This window comes from Salvelinus alpinus, chromosome 5 (assembly GCF_045679555.1).
Source record: "Salvelinus alpinus chromosome 5, SLU_Salpinus.1, whole genome shotgun sequence".
Taxonomy (NCBI): Eukaryota; Metazoa; Chordata; class Actinopteri; order Salmoniformes; family Salmonidae; genus Salvelinus; species Salvelinus alpinus.
In genome coordinates, this window is record NC_092090.1 from 63,756,289 (window position 1) to 63,777,253 (window position 20,965).

Genomic DNA, 20,965 nt, shown 5'->3' on the forward strand with positions numbered 1-20,965 from the left:
ACACATATCAATGCCATGCACTCGAAGCAATTGTGTAGGCTACATCTTTGCTGTGGTCATTATTGCTCCACTTATCACTACATTATCATTAGACTTAGCATAGGCCTAGACTAGAGGACTCATGATTTCACAATCCACATTCTTGCAAAATACAGTATATACTTTCCTCATTAGCAGAAAATGTTGGAGAAATATCCACCTTCAGTTACATGGAAGCCTGAATTGGAATTTAGAAGATCCTGAAAAGGCCTATAGATTTAACTAGATTCGTAGTATATCCCTTTGCTATATTCAGATAAGCAACCTCATTTTTATTTTACTAGTGCACAAGAACTCTTTTATACAGCTCCACCTGGAAGATTACAACAATAGTCTAGGTACAGTGGGTTAATTCAGGAGACATTTTAAACATGACTAGGTTTACTTTCGTATCATAGAATGCATCATATAATCCACATTTCCATTGTATAACCTATCCGTTTTTAATCATAATTCACTATAAGAAATAGAAAAGCATTAAACAAATTGAGAAAATATTTTAATACACGGAAAATACACCACTGGACAGAGTATTTTCCGCATGAAAAACAGGCAAAGTTCCTGGGCGCGCATTTTCCCCACCCTAATGTATATTTTCGGTTTATAATTTAGCATGTGTTACTTTGATTTTCTTTTACCATTGAAGTGTTTTGTAGGTTATTAAGTGGTTATTATGAGGTTATATTAAGTTGCACTGAGATTGAACTACATTATTTTTTTTATACATATGCCTACACACTGTATATTTTCACCCATCTACTTATCGTCGCCTGAATATGACGGCTTAAACCCTTGCCATGGACACGCTCGTGTTGTCTGTGCCGGGAACTGGATGCAGCCACTCCAACCAGGTTAGTGCCTACGACAGTCCACAAAACAGAGCATTACTGTTTTCGTATTCGCTATAAGATCTTGTGTATTGAATGCACAGGTCTTGTCTCCTTTAACAGAAAACACTGTTAGGAAATAACCCCGCTTTCGTTTTAAAACCATGCACATGTGGCTGAGGCTCCAGTAAGTTTTCCGCCATCGGATGATTTATTTGAGAGACGACCTGCCACCTCCCCTCTCACCACTAGCGAAATTAGATTAATATATTATATGAATATGTAGAAACAAGTAAGAGTTTAACCTACAGTCTTAAATGAAGCAAAATGCCGCAATGATGGAAATACCTTCAAGTTGACATGTCAATGTGACATTTATCATGATGTAAAAGTACCAACTATTCACTGCATGAGTGGCAACCCAAAGTGTGGGTGGAGTATTAATTATTGTAGGCTAGCTACTCATCACATAAGGTTACCTTACGACTGCTGTGAAACGATTTAGAGAGCAATAGTAATGGTTTGTTGAACAAAGCCTACGGGAAAATGAATGGAATTTTTGGTTAAACGCCATACATATGGTCTGTGGTAAACAAAGGCTTAAGAGCTCTTGTACATTTTCTATGAAATAATCTTCAACTGCCAACATCACTTTTTGTGAATTTTGAAGCATTTATGGCATAAAAAAACACACACAATGCTTTCCTAACTCACAAAGGTCATGTTAACTGACTGATATTATCTCATAGTACAAAACATATCAGATCTCTTAAGCCTGCGTTTACCACAGACCATATTTTCGACGTTTCTGGGCGGCCGGTAGACTAGTGGTTAGAGCGTTGGGCCAGTAACCGAAAGGTTGCTAGATCGAATCCCCGAGCTGAGGTGGTAAAAATCTATCGTTCTGCTTCTGAACAAGCAAGTTAACCCACTGTTCCTAGGCCGTCATTGTAAATACGAATTTGTTCTTCAAAAAGAAAGGAGGACCAAGGCACTCTTCATGGTCCTCCTTTCTTTTTGATGACCAATTTACACCTTTTACCAAAGAGCACCTTCTATCTACCAAAATATACTATAGTGTACCTTAGTAGCGCTTCCCTTCCTCCTCTTTCTACGAATTTGTTCTTAACTGACTTGCCTAGTTAAATAACCGTAAAAAAAAAAATGAACCTGTGTTAACCTCAGACCTTATGTTCAGCGTTTATTGCAAAAGCCTTTTCTTTCCCCATTCATTTTGTCTGTAGGAATGGCTGAACGAACCAGAGATAAATCATTTCCGGGCAAGCTCTATTTCTTCTGGAATTTATTTTCTTTGTTCCGTAGGCTAGATGTCTTAACAGGAATGAGTTAAACTGCTGATGTGAAGCCGGTAGTCAATCCTGTCAGGAAGATCATTAATGTGGATTACCAGGGCCAGTTTCGGCATGATCACAGATGTATAAACTTGGCTGCCTTGGAGTGTAGCTCACTACTACAGAGTGGTACATGTCTCACAAGTTACCATTTTTACATTACATCCCCTCAATGAAGCGAGTATTCAACCTGTCACTGCCACCACCTGTCACTGAAACTCTCACTAGCCCAGTTACTGATAAAGAACGATATTCCATAATATTGTATAGTAGCAAATGTGGGGGCTAGCCCAAGTGGGACTCAGAAGGTGACCTGCAACCTTGCACCTTCCAGCTTATCAGATAACCCCTAGCCAATCTAACTTAAGCATATAAATATCAGACACCCATACGTTTGCACTGAGGATGGTGCTTACCAGCTACAGTACAGTGTCTTCAGAAAGTATTCACACCCCTTGACTTTTCCACATTTTGTTGTGTTACAGCCTGAATTATAAATAGATGACATCCTGTTTGCAATAAGGCACTAAAGTTTTACTGAAAAAAATGTGTCCTGAATACAAAACATTATATTAGCGGCAAATACAACACATCACTGACTACCACTCTTCATATTTTCAAGCATGGTGGTGGCTGCATCATGTTATGGGTATGCTTGTCATCTGCAAGGATTTGGGAGTTTTTTTAGGATAAAAAGAAAAGGAGCTAAGCGCAGGCTAAATCCTAGAGGAAAACCTGGTTCAGTCTACTTTCCACCAGACACTTGGAGAATAATCCACCTTTCAGCAGGACAATAACCTAAAATAAAAATGGCAAGTATTGTATAATCCAAGTTTGCAAAGCACTTCGAGATTTATCCAGAAAGACTCACAGCTGTAATCGCTGCCAAAGATGATTCTAACATGCATTGACTCAGGGGGGTTGAATATTTATCTTATCAATATATATATATATATTTTCCATTAACAAACATTTTATAAAAACATTACAGAGTATTTTGTGTAGATTGTTGACTATTTGTATTTTATTTTAATCCCGCTTTGTAAAACAACAAAATGTGGAAAAAGTCAATGGGTGTGAATTCTTTCTGAAGGCACTGTATGTCTCTGTGTCACTGTGTTTTTATTCCCATACTTCCTCTCGGGAAGAGACGTTTGAAGAATTTACACTGTACAGTTTAATTGCAGCTTTGGCCTGCCAAGCCTCCATAACCCTGGGGCTGGAGCAGGGGAAATGGAAATGCTAGCTAAGGGTTGTAACGGCAAAGTGGCTGGCTGGCTGGCCAGGGGACCTTCAGTTTACTTTAAAACAGTTTGCCTTTTGGAGCTTGGTCCTGTAGGCCTGCGAATCCATTTTCCCCCCAAATAAATATGTATACAGTATATATATTAAAACATTTTTGGCTGGGAAACTCAGTTGGGGTCTCAACTTAATGTTGAGATGTAGAGTACACAAGGTGCAATTTCGAAATGTGGATGTGGATGATCAGTTTTTCTCTTGTTATGTTAGTCACCGACAGTCACTCAATTAGCCCATGTCAGCAATTCATTTTGATTGGTCTTGTATGTTTGTCAGGCCTATATAGAGCCTTCGGAAACTATTCAGACCTTAACTTTTTCCACATTTTGTTACGTTACAGCCTTATTCTAAAATAGATTAAATAAATACAAATACTCAGCAATCTACACACAACACCCCATAATGACAAAGCGAAAACAGGTTTTTAGACATTATTGCAAGAAAATACAGTGTTAAGCCAAATTTCTTTAGCCTCCTGAGGTTGCAGAGGTACTGATGCTCCTTCTTTACCACACTGTCTGTGTGGGTGGACCATTTCAGTTTCAGTGATGTGTACGCCGAGGAACTTGAAGCTTTCCACCTTCTCCACCACAGGTCCCATCGATGGTGATAGGGGGGTGCTCCCTCTGCTGTTTCCTGAAATCCATGATCATCTCCTTAGTTTTGTTGACGTTGAGTGAGAGGTTATTTTCCTGGCACCACACTCCCAGAGCCCTCACCTCCTCCCTGTAGGCTGTCTCATCGTTATTGGTAATCAAGCCTACTACTGTTTTGTCATCTGCAAACTTGATGATTGAGTTGGAGGCGTGCTTGGCCACGCAGTCATGGGTGAACAGGGAGTACAAGAGGGGGCTGAGCACGCACCCTTGTGGGGCCCCAGTGTTGAGGATCAGCGAAGAGGTGTTTCCTACCTTCACCACCTGGGGGCAACTTGTCAGGAAGCCCAGGACCCAGTTGCACAGGGCAGTGTTCAGACCCAGGGCCTCAAGCTCGATGATGAGCTTGGAGAGTACTATGGTGTTGAATGCTGAGCTATAGTCAATGGACAGCATTCTTACATAGGTATGCCTCTTATCCAGATGGGACAGGACAGTGTGCAGTGTGGTGGCGATTGCATCGTCTGTGGATCTATTGGGACGGTAAGCAAATTGAAGTGGGTCTAGGGTGGCAGGTAAGGTGGAGGTGATATGATCCTTGACTAGTCTCTCAAAGCACTTCATGATGACAGAGGTGAGTGCTACAGGGCGATAGTCATTTAGTTCAATTACCTTTGCTTTCTTAGGTACAGGGACAATGGTGGCCATCTTGAAGCATGTGGGGACAACAGACTGGGAAAGGGAGAGATTGAATATATCTGTGAACACACCAGCCAGCTGGTCTGCACATGCTCTGAGGATGCAGCTAGGGATGCCATCTGGGCCAGCAGCCTTGCGATGGTTAACACGCTTAAATATCTTACTCACATCGGCCACGGAGAAGGAGAGCCCGCAGTCCTCGATAGCGGGCCGCATCGGTAGCACTGTGTTATCCTCAAAGTGAGCGAAGAAGGTGTTCAGCATGTCCGGAAGCAAGACGTCGGTGTCCGCGACGTGGCTGGTTTTCCTTTTATAATCCATTTGTCTGTACTAGACGTCGACCGATTAATCGGAATGGCCGATTTAATTAGGGCCAATTTCAAGTTTTCATAACAATCGGAAATCGGACTGTGAGGCCGATATTTTTATATACAGTGGGGAGAACAAGTATTTGACACACTGCCGATTTTGCAGGTTTTCCTACTTACAAAGCATGTAGAGGTCTGTAATTTTGATCATAGGTACACTTCAACTGTGAGAGACGGAATCTAAAACAAAAATCCAGAAAATCACATTGTATGGTTTTTAAGTAATTAATTTGCATTTTATTGCATGACATAAGTATTTGATACATCAGAAAAGCAGAACTTAATATTTGGTACAGGAGCCTTTGTTTGCAATTAGAGATCATATGTTTCCTGTAGTTCTTGACCAGGTTTGCACACACTGCAGCAGGGATTTTGGCCCATTCCTCCATACAGACCTTCTCCAGATCCTTCAGGTTTCGGGGCTGTCGCTGGGCAATACGGACTTTCAGCTCCCTCCAAAGATTTTCTATTGGGTTCAGGTCTGGAGACTGGCTAGGCCACTCCAGGACCTTGAGATGCTTCTTACGGAGCCACTCCTTAGTTGCCCTGGCTGTGTGTTTCGGGTCGTTGTCATGCTGGAAGACCCAGCCACGACCCATCTTCAATGCTCTTACTGAGGGAAGGAGGTTGTTGGCCAAGATCTCGCGATACATGGCCCCATCCATCCTCCCCTCAATACGGTGCAGTCGTCCTGTCCCCTTTGCAGAAATGCATCCCCAAAGAATGATGTTTCCACCTCCATGTTTCACGGTTGGGATGGTGTTCTTGGGGTTGTACTCATCCTTCTGCCTCCAAACACGTCGAGTGGAGTTTAGACCAAAAAGCTCTTTTTGTCTCATCAGACCACATGACCTTCTCCCATTCCTCCTCTGGATCATCCAGATGGTCATTGGCAAACTTCAGGCGGGCCTGGACATGCGCTGGCTTGAGCAGGGGGACCTTGCGTACGCTGCAGGATTTTAATCCATGACGTCGTAGTGTGTTACTAATGGTTTTCTTTGAGACTGTGGTCCCAGCTCTCTTCAGGTCATTGACCAGGTCCTGCCGTGTAGTTCTGGGCTGATCCCTCACCTTCCTCATGATCATTGATGCCCCACGAGGTGAGATCTTGCATGGAGCCCCAGACCGAGGGTGATTGACCGTCATCTTGAACTTCTTCCATTTTCTAATAATTGCTCCAACAGTTGTTGCCTTCTCACCAAGCTGCTTGCCTATTGTCCTGTAGCCCATCCCAGCCTTGTGCAGGTCTACAATTTTATCCCTGATGTCCTTACACAGCTCTCTGGTCTTGGCCATTGTGGAGAGGTTGGAGTCTTTGATTGAGTGTGTGGACAGGTGTCTTTTATACAGGTAATGAGTGGAGAACAGGAGGGCTTCTTAAAGATGTTGATAGAATTTCGGGAGCCTTTTCCTCAAATTGACTTTGTTAAAATTCCCAGCTACAATAAATGCAGCCTCAGGATATGTGGTTTCCAGTTTGCATAAAGTCCAGTGAAGTTCTTTGAGGGTCGTCGTGGTATCCGCTTGGGGGTGATATAGACCGCTGTGGCTATTGTTGCCGAAAATTATCTTGGGAGATAGTACGATCGGCATTTGATTGTGAGATATTCTAGGTCGGGTGAACAGAAGGGCTTGAGTTCCTGTATGTTATCACAGTTACGCCATAAGTCATTAATCATAAAACATATACCTCCACCCTTCTGCTTCCCGGAGAGATGGCTTTACAGAGTCAGACAGTATATCTCGAGCGAGCCATGCTTCCGTGAAGCAGAGCAGGTTACAATCCCTCGTGTCTCTCTGAAAAGCAACTCTCGCCTTGAGCGCATCAATTTTATTATCCAGAGATTGGACATTAGCGAGTAAAATACTCGGGAGCGGTGGGTGGTGTGCACGCTTCCTAAGTCGGACCAGAAGACCATCTCGAGTACCTCTCCTTCGCCGGTGTTGGTTTGGGTCAGCCTCTGGAATAAGTTCAATTGCTCTGGGGAGAGCAAACAAAGGATCCGCTCCAGGGAAGTGGTAATCCTGCTCGTAATGCTGGAAGTTCTGGTGAGTTACTGACGCTCTAATATCCAATAGTTCTTTCCGGCTGTATGTAATGACACAAAACAATTCCTGAGCTAATAACATAAAAAATAGTACATAACAAACAAAATACTGCAGAGTTGTATAAGAGCTAGTCGCGAAGTTGACATCTTTGTCGGCGCCATCATCATGTCAGTGGCCTCCATCATTCTTAAATTAAAGAAGTTTGGAACCACCAAGACTATCCCTAGAGCTGGCCGCCAGGCCAAACTGAGCAATCGGGGGAGAAGGGCCTTGGTCAGGGAGGTGACCAAGAACCCGATTGTCCCTCTGACAGAGGTCTAGAGTTCCTCTGTGGAGATGGAAGAACCTTCCAGAAGGACAACAACCATCTCTGCAGCACTCCACCAATCAGGCCTTTATGTTAGAGTGGCCAGACGGAAGCCACTCCTCAGTTAAAGGCACATGACAGCCCACTTGGAGTTTTCCAAAAGGCGTCTAAAGAATCTCAGACCATGAGAAACAAGAATCTCTGGTCTGCTGGAACCAAAATTGAACTCTTTGGCCTGAATGCCAAGTGTCACCTCTGGAGGAAACCTGGCAACATCGCTACGGTGAAGCATGGTGGGGGCAGCATCGTGCTGTGGGGATGTTTTTCAGTGGCAGGGACTGTGAGACTAGTCAGGATCGAGTGAAAGATGAATGGAGCAAAGTACAGAGAGATCCTTGATGAAAACCTGCTCCAGAGCGCTCAGGACCTCAGACTGGGGTGAAGGTTTCTTAGATATTACTGCACTGTCGGAACTAGAGGCACAAGCATTTCGCTACACTCACATTAACATCTGCTAACCATGTGTATGTGACCAATAAAATTTGATTTGATTTGAGGTTCACCTTCCAACAAGACAACGACCCTAAGCACACAGCCAAGACAACACAGGAGTGGCTTCGTGACAAGTCTCAATGTCCTTGAGTGGCCCAGCCAGAGCCCGGACTTGAACCCAATCGAACATCTCTGGAGAGACCTGAAAATAGCATTGTAGCGACGCTCCCCATCCAACCTGACAGAGCTTGAGAGGATCTGCAGAGAACAATAGGAGAAACTCCCCAAATAGAGGTATTCCAAGCTTGTAGCATCATACCCAAGGAGTCTCAAGGCTGTAATTACTGCCAAAGGTGCTTCAACAAGGTTCTGAGTAAAGGGTCTGAATACTTATGTAAATGTGATATTTCAGTTATTTATTTTTGATACATTTGCAAAAATGTGTAAACTTTTTGCTTTGTCATTATGGGGTATAGTGTGTAGATTGATGAGGGAAATAAACAATTTAATCAATTTTAGAATAAGGCTGTAACGTAGCAAGATGTGGAGAAAGTCAAAGGGTCTGAATAGTTTCCAAAGCCACTGTATGTGGACCACCTTACCTGGCTGATAAGGTTGATATGTACTGTATACTGTACATATTGATTGATCGATCTATCAGTTGATTGATTGACATTGTGTTTTCCTCTAGAATTAAATAGATGACCTCTGATGAGAAATGGATGGTGATGGTGATGTGGACGACTTGCCCCTCAGAGCCAACACCAACCACATCCTGGTCAGACACTATGTCTTGGACCTGGACATACACCTCCAAACTAAGGTTATCACTGGTACTGTGGTGCTCTTCCTGGAGCCAGGCCCATTGGCTGGAGATGGGAATGGGGCTGGGGAAGGCGCCCCCACCCCACCCCAACCATCCCAAACTGATGACTCCTGGGAGGATGAGAGCCACAGAGACTTTACCTTAGTTCTGGACTGCTGTGACCTCACTGTGTCAAAAGTAGAGGAGTTGGACGTGACCTCTGTGTCGGATATGCAGGGTCTCCTAAAGGAGGTCAAGGGTGAGGGGTCAGGGGTTGAACCACAACCAGACAGCCAATCAGCTGTGCTCATTCAGAGGCTGATCTCCCTACCGTCCACCCAATGGAAAAAGCAACACCACCTGTACCTCCAGTGCAGTCATGCCCCTGCTTCTGAGGGTGGGGGACCCCTCATCTTCCACACTGACCGCTGGAGCCTGCAGGTGAGGAAGAGGGGGGTTCGGACCCTCCTGGAGTTCCCCCGAGCCCTGAGGGTCTGCTACAAGACCAAGCCGGAGGGAGGCTCTGTCAGGTGGACTAAAGATCAGGACAACAGGTGGGACATCAATATCTACTGTATGCTTCATGCTCAGACTGATAACATATAGGACAGAAGTTGTTCCATCTGTCTACTCTCAGGGTGAAACAAACTATACAGTAGATAAACCAAGTCTGCATGTCCCATGAACAGTACGATGAAGGAAGTTGTTTACCGTTTACTCCTCTAGGTCATGTGTTTACACCGCCGGCTCCCCCATCAACAACCGTGCCCTCTTCCCCTGTCAGGAGCCTCCTGTCGCCATGTCCACGTGGCAGGCCCAGGTACGAGCCCCTAGGGAGTGTGTGGTTCTATTGAGTGGAGAGAACCAGGCCCAGCCCACTCACCTGCACCACACAGGTACTACACTCCTGATCAGTGTACAGCGGATAAGTGCAAACTGTTACAGTTCACCAGTCCACTCACCCACTCTCTGTCTCTCTCTCCCTCCTCCGTCTAGGTCTCTCTAGCTGGGACTACTATGTCACTATGCCTATGCCTGCCTCCACTTTTACCTTGGCAGTGGGTTACTGGCGCCAGGCCACAGCACAACTTTCCACAGCACAGCTTACCCCTCCTGTGCAGGGTACAAGGGCTGGGGCCTCCCATACGCATGCTGGCAGGTATGATTTATTTCCCGTAAGACCCCCCCCCCCTTCGTGGTTTCCCTCCAACCCAGCCATACCAGGCGGTAGAACCAGGTCTTCCCCAGCAGAGCTTTCCCCAGCCCTGAAGAGTTCACCACAGGCTGAGGGTTTGAGGGCTCCACCACCATGCTGGCAGCTCTATCATTCTTCCCGTAATACCACCCTTTCTACCTCCTCCTCTCATGGTTTCCCTCCAACCCAGCCATACCCAGCCGTTAACCCCAGGGCTTCTCCTGCTACAAGGAGGGCCTTTTATCCTCAGTGAACGGCTAGAGAGGAAACTTGGATCAGATTTGGGTTTTGCAGTTCCAGTACTAAGATGGAGTTACTGTAACTGAATGGAAGTTGAATTAAATGTAATGTTTGGGTTTTCTCTGGCTTTCCTGTGTGATGCAATGTTCCATATTTCCATCCCTCTCGTTTCTAAGCCCGTAGTCAAAATAGCGAAAATACAAGCCTGAATCCTTTTTTCCTTCTCCCCATAACACAGCTTGGACCTGAATCCATTCACCAACATGGACCACCCCGTCATCACCAGCCCACAGTCTACATTAGTTTACTCAGGCCTGAAGGATGAGAAGCACTCTGAGAGCGACTGCTCAGGTCTGGGTGATGACAACTTCACCTGTTGCCATGCTGATTACCCCTGTCCATTCACCGACCCATCCGCCTGGAGCCAAGAGGTGGTCCCTCACCGGATCTTTGCCCCGCCCTCTCTGCTGCAGAAGGCCCAGGTCCAGATCCTCCCCCTTCTGCCTGGCTGCCTGGCTGCAGCCCACGCTACCCTGGGGGTCCATCCCTTCCCCCGCCTCGACGTACTCATCGTCCCAGCAGGCTTCTCTAGTCTGGGCATGGCCAGGTAAGACTGGAGGGAGGACTGGAGGGAAGGATATGTATTGAGGAATAGATCATTTCACCATTCATTCACGCCTGTTTTGTTACTTTCAAATCTGCTGTTTTATTTACATCTGCAACTCGTTGACATGACTACTTTGCATTCGTAAACATGAACACTCGTAAAGCACCAGTGGCAGCCATGTTTCCCTCATGTTCTTTACTTCATGTGTCTATATCCTTCACGGAAATATACAGATTCCACGTTTGCAATAAAGCTGAATAGCAGACAACCCCATGAACCCCAGTCCAACACCCCAGCCCTTGGTCGACCCTCCAGGTGAAAGAGCCTGCTCGCCCCCATCCACCTCCTCAGCAGTGTTAGCTCAGACAGCCAGTCAATAGGGCTCTGTGTGTGTCCATGTTGTGTTGTTGACCTGGTCTCCAGGTACACTGGTCTGTTTGTGTCGGGCTGTTTAGTCTGCAGAGTGGAGGTCTGATGTGGAGAGGAAACCCACGGGTTGGCACACTGCTTTACCCCATCAACAGTCCCCCCCCCCTTCCGTATATCTCACTATGCTGTTGACCTCTCTCTCTTTCTCTCTCTTCTGCACGGCCATCTTTCTTATTTTCCTCCAGTTTTCTCCTCGTCCTCCTATATTAAGGCCTTGGGGGTTAACCGCCACTCTGTTGATGTTTTGACTGCCCTGAAGCAGTCAACTAGTTTTTGATTGCCCTGTTGGGCAGCTACTGTAGCAGTTCACTTCCTCCTGGCATTCAGTCTTTCACATCCCATTTTACCCATCCTTATACAGTAGCTAAGCTACATCATTCTCTGTGTGGGCTAGACAGAGTTTTGTGTTGCAGTTTTGATGAATGGTTCTTGGTTTTACTGAGAAGGCGGAAGCTCTACTGAATTCATAATATTTGTATTGCCAAGTACAGTAGATTCATTTGCAACAACATTTTGGTCCAATAACCTTTCTTAGACTGCATGCCCTTAGTTTTACTAATAGTCTACATGAAGTCTGAGAGGCAGTGGATGTTTCGAAATGTGTGTCAAATAATGTTCCTGTAATTTAATGAGGAGATATGCTTGGTACACATACATTGAATGTTCTGTTGTTTAGATTTTGGGGAAATCAAGTTATGTTTTTCTATGCAAAAAATAATTTGAGCACTTTTTGTGTGTGTGTGTGTGCGTGTGTGTGTGTGCGTGTGTGTGTGTGTGTGTGTGTGTGTGTGTGTGTGTGTGTGTGTGTGTGTGTGTGTGTTTTATGGGAGTGAAATCCAGCCAATTTCATTTAGATTAAATTTGACTGAAGTTAAAATGGGAAGTTTGGGCCAAATAAAAGCTCAAAACGTCTGCTCTTTTTACCATGCTCTTGGTAAAATAAATAAATGCGTCTTTTGGGTGGCCAGTGGATAGTGGCCCAGTGTGTATAGGCTGCCAGTGCCAACACCCTCTCTCTCTGCACCAGAACTCTGTCTGTAGTCTTCCACAGGAAATGAGGTCAGAACTGAATGTACTCCACAGGTTATGATGTCATTGGGAGGGGATCAGAAAAATTGTAAAGGACAAAAGGTTTCCAGAGGGTCAACAACTCTGAGCCCAGAGCTCCAACTCGCATATTTACAGTGGCAAGAAAAAGTATGTGAACCCTTTGGAATTACCTGGATCTCTATATAAATTGGTCATGAAATTTGATCTGATCTTTCTCTAAGTCACAACAATAGACAAACACAGTCTGCTTAAACTAATAACACACAAACAATTATATGTTTTTATGTCTTTATTGAACACACCGTGTAAACATTCACAGTGCAGGGTGGGAAAAGTATGTGAACCCTTGGATTTAATAACTGGTTGACCCTCCTTTGGCAGCAATAACCTCAACCACGTTTTCTGTAGTTGCCGGTCAGACCTGCACAAATTTTGGACCATTCCTCTTTACAAAACTGTTTCAGTTCAGCAATATTCTTGGGATGTCTGGTGTGAACCATTCTCTTGAGGTCATGCCACAACATCTCAATCGGGTTGAGGTCAGTACTCTGACTGGGCCACTCCAGAAGGCGTATTTTCTTCTGTTGAAGCCATTCTGTTGTTGATTTACTTCTGTGTTTTGGGTCGTTGTCCTGTTGCATCACCCAACTTTTGTTGAGCTTCAATTGGCGGACAGGTAGCCTTACATTCTCCGACAAAATGTTTTGATGAACTTGGGAATTCATTTTTCCTTCGACGATAGCAAGCTGTCCAGGCCCTGAGGCAGCAAAGCAGCACCAAACCATGAGGCTCCCTCCACCATACTTTACAGTTGGGATGAGGTTTTGATGTTGATGTCTATGCCTTTTTTTTTCTCTAACTCAACTGTAATTTCATCTGTCCACAGAGTATTTTGCCAGAAGCGCTGTGGAACATCCAGATTCTCTTTTGCGAACTTCAGCAATGTTTTTTTGGGGGACAGCAGTGGCTTCTTCCGTGGTGTCCTCCCATGAACACCATTCTTGTTTAGTGCTTTAAGTATCGTAGACTCGTCAAACAGAGATGTTAGCATGTTCCAGAGATTTCTGTAAGTCTTTAGCTGACACTTTGGATTCTTCTTAACCTCATTGTGCATTCTGCCCTGTGCTCCTTATGTCATATTTGCAGCACGGCCACTCCTAGGGAGAGTAGCAACAGTGCTGAACTTTCTCCATTTATAGACAATTTGTCTTACCGTGGACTGATGAACATCAAGGCTTTTAGAGATACTTTTGTAACCCTTTCCAGCTTTATGCAAGTCAACAATTCTTAATCTTGGGTATTCTGAGATCTCTTTTATTCGAGGCATGGTTCACATCAAGAAATGCTTCTTTCAAATTTTGTGAGTGTTTTTTATAGGGCAAGGCAGCTCTAACCAACATCTCCAATCTCGTCTCAATGATTGTACTCCAGGTTAGCTGACCCCTGACTCCAATTAGCTTTTGGAGAAGTCATTAGCCTAGGGGTTCACATACTTTCCCCAACCTGCACTGTGAATGTTTAAATGATTTATTCAATACAGACATCATATTTATAAGGTGCTAACAACTTCAGGCTGCTTTATTCTTTGCATTGCAAGGTTTGAGGATAGCTTCTTGCCCCTGCTTGCCCTGGCTGTTTGAACTTGAGCTACGTAGGTGTAGTTGACAAAAAAAGAGACTTTGAGGATTCACTAAGCCCAGCAGACTCCTGCCATGCCTGCCCCCCAGTGCCCCCTTTTTCTTTGCGTGGGTCACAACCCAGCCCCCCCTCCCCATCCCCATCTCTTTGCGTGTGGTACACTCCTGCAGGCCTCCAGACTTAACCGCAAGGCTGCGCCACATGCAGGAAGGAGGGGGAGGTCGACAAAACATGGACCAGAGATGGAGATTGGGAGATGGGGGTGGGAAAGAAGGGGATGGGAGGTCTTGAGCCAGACCTAACCACAAGACTGCCTACATGGAGGATGGAGGGAGGTTAACAAAACATGGAGATGGAGAAGGGGTGGGAGGAGGAGAAAGGGGTGGGAGGAGGAGGGTTTAAGGAGGGGTTTTAGCCATGGATCCCCCAGGATGTGGGAGAGGATGTGTGGATTATTCCCAGGAACAAAAGCCATTAGTCCCTGGAAGGACTTCAGAGGATGCAGCTCTTTAATCTGCAGATTGGGAAGTATGTGGGCCTGAGTCCTTGGGGCCAGGCCAACCGCTGCTTTTCTAGCATGCCCCTGTATAAAGAACAACGGGTGGCTGAGGAGAGTAGGGGGAGGCAGGCAGGGGGGCATTAAGTTATTGTGCTGGGATACAGGGAAAGGAGGCAAGGGGGGGGGGTGAAGTTTTTGTACCCAGATACGGGGAGGGAGGGCAGGAGACCAAAGATTAAGAAGTCAAGTAAGGGCAGGTCTGGAGTGACGGCCTGTGCCATGTACACTGTGCCCACAAATCTGTGTGACTGTGTAGAGTATAATTAATACTTGCAAAGAGACAGAACACCGTTTACACTTGCAAACAGTCAGTGAGCTACACGACTTTACACCAGCCTCTGTCAGAGCAGATGTCAAATTAGTTGAATAGCCTATTTAGTTTGTTTTGTTTTATATTTTGTGGTTTCTGTCTGTTTATACATGCCATCCATAAACAAATACTCCTTACCTGGGCCAAATCAGTAGAGGGTTCCCCTCTGTTGGTCTGTCTGTTTGTCCGACTGTGTCTGTCTGTCTGCCTACCTCTGTCTGTAGAATCACCATGGTCAAGCTGTTAAAGGCTCTGGTATGTGTGCGTCCTCTCCTGGTGCTGAGACAAGAGGAGGAGAAGGAAGAGGAGGAGAGAGCAAGGAGAATGGAGGGGATAGAGGGGGGTGAGGAGGAAGAGGAGGAGGGGAGGGGATAGAGGGGGGTGAGGAGGAAGAGGAGGAGGGGAGAGAAGAAAGAGGAGGAACAGTAAATGGGAAACATCAATGCGGACAGCAGGGGAGCTATTTAGCTCAGAAACACTTCCACACTTTGCTTAAAAACAACTCATTGTCTACAGTGGATGGAATGACATGAGAAAGTTGTAAAACTGAAACCTTGAAAACACTGAAGGGACTTTGAATGGCTGCTGCGGATAGAAGTCCTTCAGCACAAATCATTTAAATGTAGGGGTGTAATGTTCCCCAAACCCACAGTTCGGTGCGTATTGCGGCTTCGGGTTCACAGTTCGATTTGGTTTCGGTACAGCCGGATGAAATGAAATGCCAACCATTGCTGTAGTATATTTTTGGTTTATTTAAGAAAATACAACATTTTGGTATATGATCCATATATATGATCATGAGTCATATAATTCCTGATATAATTCCTGGGTAGCCATTTGATTAGGTGTTCAGGAGTCTTATGGCTTTTGGGTATAAGCTGTTTAGGAGCTTATACTGACCAGTTATCTAAATGCTACTCAATTAATAGACACCAGTCTATATATACACATGTGCATAGTGTTTGTGATCCATGCACCCATTGCATACAGTGCATTCGGAAAGTATTCAGACCACTTGACCTTTTCTACATTTTGTTACGTTACAGCCTTATTCTAAAATGGATTAAATGCATGTTTTGCCTCATCAATCTACACACAATACCCCATAATCACAAAGCAAAAACAGGTTTTTATTTTTTTGGCAAATGTACCCTTTGCTATGAGACTCGAAATTGAGCTCAGGTGCATTCTGTTTCCATTGATCATCCTTGAGATGTTTCTACAACTTGATTGGAATCCACCTGTGTTAAATTCAATTGGTTGGAAAGGTACACACCTGTCTATATAAGGTCCCACAGTTGACATGTCAGAGCAAAAACCAAGCCATGAGGTTGAGGTAATTGTACGTAGAGTTCCAAGACAGGATTGTGTCAAGGCACAGATCTGGGGAAGGGTACCAAAACATTTCTGCAACATTGAAGGTTCCCAAGAACACAGTGGACTCCATCATTCTTAAATGGAAAAAGTTTGGAACTACCAAGACTCTTCCTAGAGCTGGCCACCTGGCCACACTGAGCAATCGGGGGAGAAGTGCCTTGGTCAGGGAGGTGACCAAGAACCCGATGGTCACTCTGACAGAGCTCCAGAGTTCCTTTGTGGAGATGGGAGAACCTTCCAGAAGGACAACCACCTCTGCAGCTCTCCACCAATCAGGCCTTTATGTTAGAGTGGCCAGACGGAAGCCACTCCTCAGTTAAAGGCACATGACAGCCCACTTGGAGTTTTCCAAAAGACGTCTAAAGAATCTCAGACCATGAGAAACAAGAATCTCTGGTCTGCTGGAACCAAACTCTTTGGCCTGAATGCCAAGCGTCACGTTTGGAGGAAACCTGGCACCATCCCTACTGTGAAGCATGGTGGTGGCAGCATCATGCTGTGGGGATGTTTTTCATGGGCAGGGACTGTGAGACTAGTCAGGATCGAGGGAAAGATGAACGGAGCCAAGAACAGAGAGATCCTTGATGAAAACCTGCTCCAGAGCGTGTCCTTGAGTGGCCCAGCCAGAACCCAGACTTGAACCCTATCTAACATCTCTGGAGAGACCTGAAAATAGCTGTGCAGCGACACTCCTCATCCAACCTGACAGAGCAGAGAAGAATGGGAGAAACTCCCCAAATACAGGTGTGCCAACCTTGTAGCTTCATACACAAGAAGACTCGAGGCTGTATTCGCTGCCAAAGTTGCTTCAACAAGGTACTGAGTAAATGGTCTGAATACTTATGTAAATGTGATATTTCTGTTTTATGGGGTATTGTGTGCAGATTGATGAAGAAAAAACCAAATGTGGAAAAAGTCAAGGAGTCTGAATACTTTCTGAATGCACTGTATAAGACACTAGAACCATTATAGTTATTAACATTTGAGTAATGTTCAGCAGGGCTTGCATGATTCAGCGTAGCACACTTGGCATACAACAGCTGGCAGAGCACACCAAAGCCGATTAGGGTCTTGGGCCATACTGTACCCAGTCAACACGCTGGGCTCGGGCCTATTCCGTTTGAGATGTGGGGGACTCGGCATGGACTCGGTCAGACTTGGGGGGCTTCTTGCGGGCCAAGCTATTCCAGAGTTTGGCAGAATCATATTACTCTGGGTTCCGGCTAATGGTACTTGGGCCGATTCCACTTCAGCTTATCCGGCCCGATTAACTTTTTCAGGAGTAGGGCCATTTGAGGAATTTTATTTGGCAGGTGATGAAATACTAATTTAATATACAAAGCGTTGTGATATTTCACCTCCAAGTCATCGAATTTGCTAGGTCATTAAAATGTAAAGTTTGTGACAGTCTCTGGGGTCATGTACTGTAGCTATCAGAGATGGTCCAATTTAGAGAATCTCCTGGGAGTGTTTTTTTGTAGTTGCAGTCCACCCAATTGAAAAGTGCATAGTCACTTCCATAACATTTGTTATAGGCTACCAGCATGTAAGATGAACATGCACAATAGTACAGGATACCCTTACAAAAATTCACTGCCGTTAAAATGCAATAAAACTGCAGTACAGTGAAATAATGTTTTTTTTTAATCAATGATATCTGGTAGCTTGCTGTGTGTGTTGGCTTCTAATGGTAATCTTTTTGTCGATGTCACTGTCTGTGTTGCACATTTCCTTTTGTTCCACGGAATGCAATTTTGATGTTCTGTTATGACTAACTACATTTGTTTACAGAATTTAACAAATCACACGTAGGCCTGTCTTTTATTTCAATATCCTACTACAATCCACCAGGATTTACAAAACCCTTTTTTAAATTCCATTTATTTCCATCAATAATGAGTAAGAAATTATTGCACCTGAATTTGACCCTGAGAATGTGAGTTATATTTTCCCTTAAAGCTTTTAAGTAATTAACGTAATGTGTTCAAGAATTCCCGAAGTAAAGCGGCGGTTTGTTGGGGAGAAGAATGTCAAGGAAAGTTTTGCTAGCTAGCTAACGTTAATCATCCATGGACATGGTAAGTTTGAATTTGTACCTGTTGTAGCTAGCCAGCTAACGTTTTGACGTTTGTATATCTGTTTAGTTAACGACAGTACATATGTGTGTGTGTGTTCTCTCTCTATGTGTGTGTGGGAGAGAGGGAGAGAGAGATGATCACAATAACTTTAGAAAACATTGTCATGTCAACGTTTTCATGCTAGCTGTGTATATGTGTCAGTGTGTTCTGTGAGAGAGAGAGATGATCACAAAAACGTATAGAAAATGTTGTCATCATTGTGTCATGCTAGCTCTGTGTTTGTGAGTGTGTGTGAGAGAGAGATAAATGGTTGATGAATACACATATAGGAAACATTGATTGTGTGAGAAAGCGAGAGTGTCTGAGCTAGGCTAATTCTTGAAACGTGTATCCCCCAATATGGATGTGAATTTTCCTGATTCATCAGGGATACTTGTATTTTGTATTTGACAATACGATACATTTTGCCTATCCCAGCTCCCCCCAACACTCATTCTAACGTTACAACTCTCAACTGCCCTTTTCAATTCTTGATTATTTTTTTTGCAGGAATCTTCTAGCTTGGATTGAGGAAGGAATAAAGGGAAGAAGTGCAGAAGTTATCTGACTGACTAAGAAATGTAAATAGCTTAGGTTTTGCTGTCTCTCTCTCTTGACTGCCAGATTGCTGTGGGGTAACATAGTCAATGTACTTGTTAAGTCTAACTTAGTGAAGACCTTACGCAATGGTTAATCATGATTCGTCTCTGTCTTCACAGTTCCTGAAATATGTCAATGACCTGATGCATAGCCTCTGTTACACAATGGCCGCCTACTCAGTTACCAGTGACCTATTCGGCCACATCCCAGGGAAAGGAGAGAGCAGCAACACCACTCCTTAAATCCATAGGAGTGTATATTTTGGTTATCACTATGGCAACATCCTCCAGGAACTATAAAAAAACCCCGCAATGTTTACATTTTACTGTTAAGATGTAAAAACATTACTACAAAAAAATATATGTTTGGTACTCTGATTATAAGGGCACAAGGCGAGACCCAAATGCAGACACAGGAGGCCGATGGTAGAGCTCCAATATTTATTATAACAAAGGGAGTAGGCAAAAGGCAGGTCGGGGACAGGCGAGAGTTTATAAACCAGGTCAATGTCCAAACAGTACCAGACGATAGGCAGTCACAAGATCAGGCCAGGCAGGGGTCATAAACTAGATCTGAGTCCAAAAACAGTACAAGGGGATAGGCAGGCTGGTAGTCTGAACAGGCAGAGTGGTCAGGCAGGCGGGTTCGGAGTCAGGATAGGCAAGGGTCAAAACCAGGAGGACTAGAAACAGAGATTGGGAAAAATAGGAGCAAGGAAAACCGCTGGTTGACTTGGCAAACAAGACGAACTAGCACAGAGAGACAGGAAACACAGGGATATATACACTGGGGATAATAAGCGACACCTGGAGGGGGTGGAGACAATCACAAGGACAGGTGAACCAGATCAGGGTGTGACACTGATCTTCAAATTGATTCCTACTAGCCAGCTTTGTAAGAGCTAGGTTTGTAGTAGCTATACTGATGATCATGACATTTTTCTCTCTGTATCAGGTCTTAGTGAGACTGGATTCCCCAAGAGACATGGTATTCAGCTGCCCATGATTGCCTGATCTTACACTCTTAGGAAAAAAAGGTGGTATCTAGAACGTCATCGGCTGTCCCCATAGAACCTTTAAAAGAACCCTTTTTGTGTCACCCCTGCTCTCCCCCCCCCCCCTCCCGGCACTCGAGGGAGCCAGGCTGCCATGCATTACACACACCTGCCTTCCCTCATCACGCACATCAGCGATTTATTAGACTCACTTTGGACTCAGTCACCTGTTTATTACCTCACCTATATTTGTCAGTTCCCCAGCTCTGTTCCCTGCTGCATTAATTGTCTAACGTCTGTATTACCCGGTTCTGACGCTGTTCCTGTCCTGTTCCGATTAAATTCTGACTCCCCGTACCTGCTTCTCTTCTCCAGCGTCATTCCTTACATTTTTGGTTCCATGTAGAACCCTTTAACCTGGAACAAAAAAGGGTTCTCATATGGGGACAGCCAAGTAGATCCAGTTGAAATGGCACTGCTTCTAATAATATAAGTTTGTAAAGCAAATAAAATCCTATTTTAACTTTAATTGCAAAAACCTTGTGTCCTGATTCAACAGACACATGCACTGGTGAGTCATGTAAAGTTTCTCCCATTTGTCTCTAGCCCATTCTCCCTATCGCTCACTCAAACACGTACACAGTTGCAGAGAAGAGGGAAGAGATTTGCCAATTACACCCATTTCTAACAGTGTTTGTTGCAGGAATGATATGACAGACATAACTTAGAGTAAGTGTGATGAAAAGCCAGAAAACTCAGGAGGTTGATGTTGCCGGCCCTCTGGAAAGTCCTCAAATATGCTACTGACCGCCATAGTGGAGGACGCAAAGTATGTATATGAGCAAGTTGCTCTTTTTTGAAGACATCTCTAAGCTATAACTGCCACAAATGTCTTCAACTAGTACCATGGAAATACTTTGAGCCAGCTGAGTCCACAAAGTTTCTTCGGGAATGTCCTCAAATTGATAGTTGTTATGTGCGGATTCTCTTCACTACAGCTCTGACCCATCACACCA

General features: G+C 44.6%; 1 protein-coding gene and 1 long non-coding RNA gene across 4 annotated transcripts in view; both read left to right on the forward strand.

Annotated features, from left to right (window-relative positions):
- Positions 1 to 810: 810 nt before the first annotated feature.
- The window catches only part of aopep (aminopeptidase O (putative)), a 112,670-nt gene continuing 92,515 nt past the window's right edge, over positions 811 to 20,965 (forward strand). For all 3 annotated transcript variants that reach the window (XR_011675126.1, XR_011675127.1, XM_071402649.1), the window contains exons 1-5: positions 811 to 890; positions 8,720 to 9,387; positions 9,560 to 9,729; positions 9,830 to 9,992; positions 10,507 to 10,875. Coding sequence is in view for 1 of the 3 variants with exons in the window: in XM_071402649.1 (XP_071258750.1) it covers positions 8,747 to 9,387; positions 9,560 to 9,729; positions 9,830 to 9,992; positions 10,507 to 10,875 (1,343 nt within the window). In the remaining 2 variants the exon portion in view is untranslated. The remainder of the gene's footprint in view (positions 891 to 8,719; positions 9,388 to 9,559; positions 9,730 to 9,829; positions 9,993 to 10,506; positions 10,876 to 20,965) is intronic.
- Positions 15,633 to 20,306, forward strand: LOC139576488 (uncharacterized). The gene is made up of 2 exons (XR_011675128.1): positions 15,633 to 18,936; positions 19,075 to 20,306. It is a non-coding gene; the product is annotated as an uncharacterized lncRNA (long non-coding RNA).